Source organism: Engystomops pustulosus, chromosome 7 (assembly GCF_040894005.1).
Source record: "Engystomops pustulosus chromosome 7, aEngPut4.maternal, whole genome shotgun sequence".
NCBI lineage: Eukaryota > Metazoa > Chordata > Amphibia > Anura > Leptodactylidae > Engystomops > Engystomops pustulosus.
In genome coordinates, this window is record NC_092417.1 from 22,945,855 (window position 1) to 22,949,888 (window position 4,034).

The 4,034-nt window shown below is 46.5% G+C and overlaps 1 protein-coding gene across 1 annotated transcript; it reads right to left on the reverse strand.

Annotated features, from left to right (window-relative positions):
• Positions 1-321: 321 nt before the first annotated feature.
• Positions 322-3,644, reverse strand: LOC140070082 (protein kinase C delta type-like). Its single transcript, XM_072116413.1, has 8 exons — positions 3,317-3,644; positions 2,861-2,967; positions 2,288-2,458; positions 1,989-2,143; positions 1,558-1,696; positions 1,276-1,461; positions 471-599; positions 322-390 (listed from the first exon to the last, which is right to left on the reverse strand). The coding sequence occupies exons 1-8, from the start codon at positions 3,642-3,644 to the stop codon at positions 322-324; spliced, it is 1,284 nt and encodes a 427-aa protein (XP_071972514.1).
• Positions 3,645-4,034: the final 390 nt, after the last annotated feature.

Consider the following 4,034-nt stretch of genomic DNA (forward strand, 5'->3'; position numbering starts at 1 on the left):
ATATGTCTAGTAGATAATAATAGGGATAAGCTCTGAACTCACCTTCACCAATCAATGAGACAGAGTCTATGATATTCTGTAGCCCGGGCAGAGATCATATGGTCCAGCCGGCTGCTGTTATGGTCCTCACTGAGGTCATCACCTCCACCTGTGGCTGGTATAGGAGAAGCCCTGGAATAGTCTCCTGTCCTCAGATGTTAGTGGGGTCTTCCTTGCCTCTGCAGATGACAGCACGGTGTGCAGGGGGACGGTCTGATGATAGTCCACTTCCTCAGACTAGAAGAGAAGATACAGAAATGAGATGGATCATGAGAACAGGACTTATCTGCACAATGATTGTCCTGAGAGTAGATCGTATCTGTGCTCCAGCAGAGCTTTAGTGTTCTCCACCTGACATTGAGTGCACATAGAAACCTATATCTGACAGCTATAAATATCTCAGGAGATTCTCATCTTTCCTATGTACTTACTGGTCCCATAACATATGGAGGCTGCGCTCTTCCTGATGATACATCCGACCAGTTGATGTCTGCAAAAAACGGATGTTGGCGTATTGTTTCGCAGAACCTCTTCCGCTTTGTAGGTGACTTGCAGAAAACCTGTAATAAAATAATAGGAAACTGTAGATCTGTGATGGAGAACTCATCATACATTACATATCCCATAATGACTGCAAGAGATTGTGTTATTTTTACCCCACCCTAGAAAGAATTGACAGATATCTTCACCTGTTACTTGTTACATACCATTGAAATGAATGGGACATAACATATTTTCATCAACTTATTTTCAACTTTAAAAATTGTATTTGCTGTTGCCAAGAACCCCGCCCCGCCCTACATCCTAAACTAACCTAGCCACTTCCCCACCTGACAGAGAAACTTAACTACTTGTATCCCGTCTCCCAAAACCACATGAGTGACCCTAATACAAACAAAGCTTCGGGAGGGTGGGTGGGACAATTTTCTCAAGCCAAAAGATGACTGCCCCTCCTAAGCCCCGTATATAAACCCCTCAATATCTCCTCCCCCTGATTCAAACCTACCTATCATCTGAGCACTAATGCTCCACCCCCCTTTAACCACTCCACCCATCATTTTCTCTCCTCTCATTCCTGCCTGTCATGTCCACACTGCGCCTACCCTGCAGACGGCTACGTGCTAACATTAGATGTACCAGCATCTACTTATTACACGTCTATCATTAGAAGCCGGACCCAGTCATCGCCCTATTAGACTTTCTGGGTGTCTTTGTGCTACAAGTCTATATACTCACCCCCTCTAGGATGTTCTTTATCTGTGGATCCAGGTTCTTGGGACACTTAAATTTCTGGATGGATCTCAAGACTTTATTTGAGTTGCTTCCCTTGTGGAAAGGAAAGTGTCCCGTGGCCAGTTCATAGAGGATCACCCCAAATGAGAAGAAGTCTACGCTGGAGTTGTAGTTCTTTCTCTGCTGAACCTGTAAAATCATATTGGAGGATTAATCACATGATCAAGATATAACCTGGATGTATCACAGGCGCTAAACTGAGAAGACCAGACTTGTATTCCTCACCTCCGGGGCCATGTAGCCGACAGTCCCTGCAAGATCCGAGATCTTCATGGAGGGATGGATGTTGGTGGCTGCCAGGCCAAAATCTGCTATCTTTATGTGGCCGTCGCTGTCCATGAGGATATTTTCAGGTTTTAGATCTCTGTGAAGATATAGAAGGTCAGTATGTAAGGATTGTACATGGAGTTGTGGACGGCTCCATCTCTAAGGATGTAACAAAGAACTGCACTATGGGATCATACACACTGACACGAAGCCTCTACCACAGTGTATTACTGTGTGACTGGAGATAATCATGGACGTCATGGACCTCTATGGAGATACTGTTATGGCTCCATACTAGAGGACCTATAACATGACTGTGTGCATGAGCCCAAAAGTGTCACCTCCTATAGGATCCGCCCCCATCTGATATTATTATATTCTATAGATACCGATGTATGATGCCCCTCTCGTGCAGATACTGCAGCCCGCAGATGATCTCAGCTGAAATGAATCTGATGGTCTCGATGTCACATGGGGCTCTCTGCTGGATAAAATCCCGGAGTTCTCCTCCAGTGATGCACTCCATCACAAAAAACATGTAATCCTGGAGAAAGGAGAAAAATCATAAGACAGGGACATTCAGTGTCCTGGCCGCCCAGATCTGCCTCCATCTAGAAGCCTCACAAGCGCTGAGGAGGCATCTGCTGATAGAGGAGACAATCTATGGAGACAAGTGGGAGGATCCTACCTGGTTCTGTAAGGTGGAGAAGCAATGGGTAAAGAGATGACTTTGCGCTGTGTCTTCCAGGACCTGGCGCTCGGTGAGGATGGAGTCTCTATCCTCTTCCAGTAACACCCTCTTCTTTACCATTTTCACTGCAAGTTTTTCCCTGCAGGAGGGGTGCGAAGCCGACATCACCTGGAGGAGACAGAGGGGCGTGAGCATTGTCCGGCCTTTATACTGGGGGTAGCTGCATATATACTGTGGGGGGGGGGGGGGGGGGAGCTGCATGTATACTGGGTAGTGTGTGGGGGGAGCTGTATATATATATTGTGGGGGGTGGGGTAACTGCTATGCTGCCCCCTACTGCTCACAATAATTACCTCTCCTCCAATCGGGGGTGGGGGCAGATAATTATTGCAATGTTCCTGCTGCTGTTTCCTCAAGGTCCTGCACAAGATAACAGAGCGACTGTAACATCTGCAGAGTCTTGTGGTGTGTAAGCTGAGCGCCCCCTACTGCTGGTGATAGATGATGTAGTGTGAGGTGCAGGAGCCTTGGTGTGAGTGGAGACTTACTGTATCATCAGTGATCACTTACCTTTCCATAACTGCCTGATCCCAGCTCCTTATGGAAAGTCAGATCTTCCAGCCTGAGAGGGGCGGCCGCTCCATCTACTCCTCCTGATGGACCGGGCTCAGGTTCTCCTTGAGGAGAGAAAATCAGTGTTAGGATCTCCTAGTACATTATATAGGGGGAGATGGGGGAACTTTCTATATAAATTGGGATTAATTGCTTTGGGCAACACAGATTTTCCTACAGACATCCAATATTTCCTCCTCCTGGGGCCATAATGTAGCATTGGGGATATAGGGACATGATGGAAAAGTTTCCTGACAATAATAAGATTTTGGCGCCACTCCTGTCTACAGGTTGTGTGTGGTATTACAACAAAGCCCCATTCATTATAATAGAGCTGAGCTGTAATACCAGACACGGCCAGTGGACAGGTGCGGCGCTGTCTCCGCTATTTCACCAACACTTGTACTTTTCTACCTGTCTTCACTTTGCTGTTTCTCCTTTGTCTCTTGAAGTTCCGGCTTTCGGACAGACAGTCGGATGTAGATGTCAGACCTGTCTCCTCTCTCTGTCTCTTCCGGACTTCCCTCTTCTTCTCGCCATCTTGGGGTCTCTTTAAGACGGCGCTCTCATATACTCCTCCCTTATGGGAGGTCTGGTCTTCCGGAAGCCCTGATGATGTTGTGGGGGGCTTCTTCTCATCATTAGGTTCCGGTATAATTAGTGGAACCCTCTTCTTGTGAGGTGGGATTTCCTCCTCCCTATCGCTCCGCACATCACGTTTTCTCTTTCTCGAATGCTTCATGTTCGCCAAGAGCAAAACCAAATCGCTTCTTCCCAGTAGGAGGTTAAGAAACACAAATGATTCTGGCCTTCTATTTCCATGAAGCCAGTGACACTGTGATGTCATAATGCATTGTGACCTCACGGGATTCCGTATGACATCATAGAGCTATTTACATATTCACAGCAGCCATAAAGCACAGCTCCGGGTCTATAGACTATGGAGTGATGAGAGTCTTATCATGTATCGTCTATATAATAATACATGACTACAGGACAGAAGTGGGAGGACATTCCCTGTTTATACCGCCATCTTGTACTTACCGTATTACATTCATCTATTACTCCATTATTACACACAAGTGTGCGGACAAGGTGCCGCTGCTTCTAGACTTTATACAGAGTCTAGAAT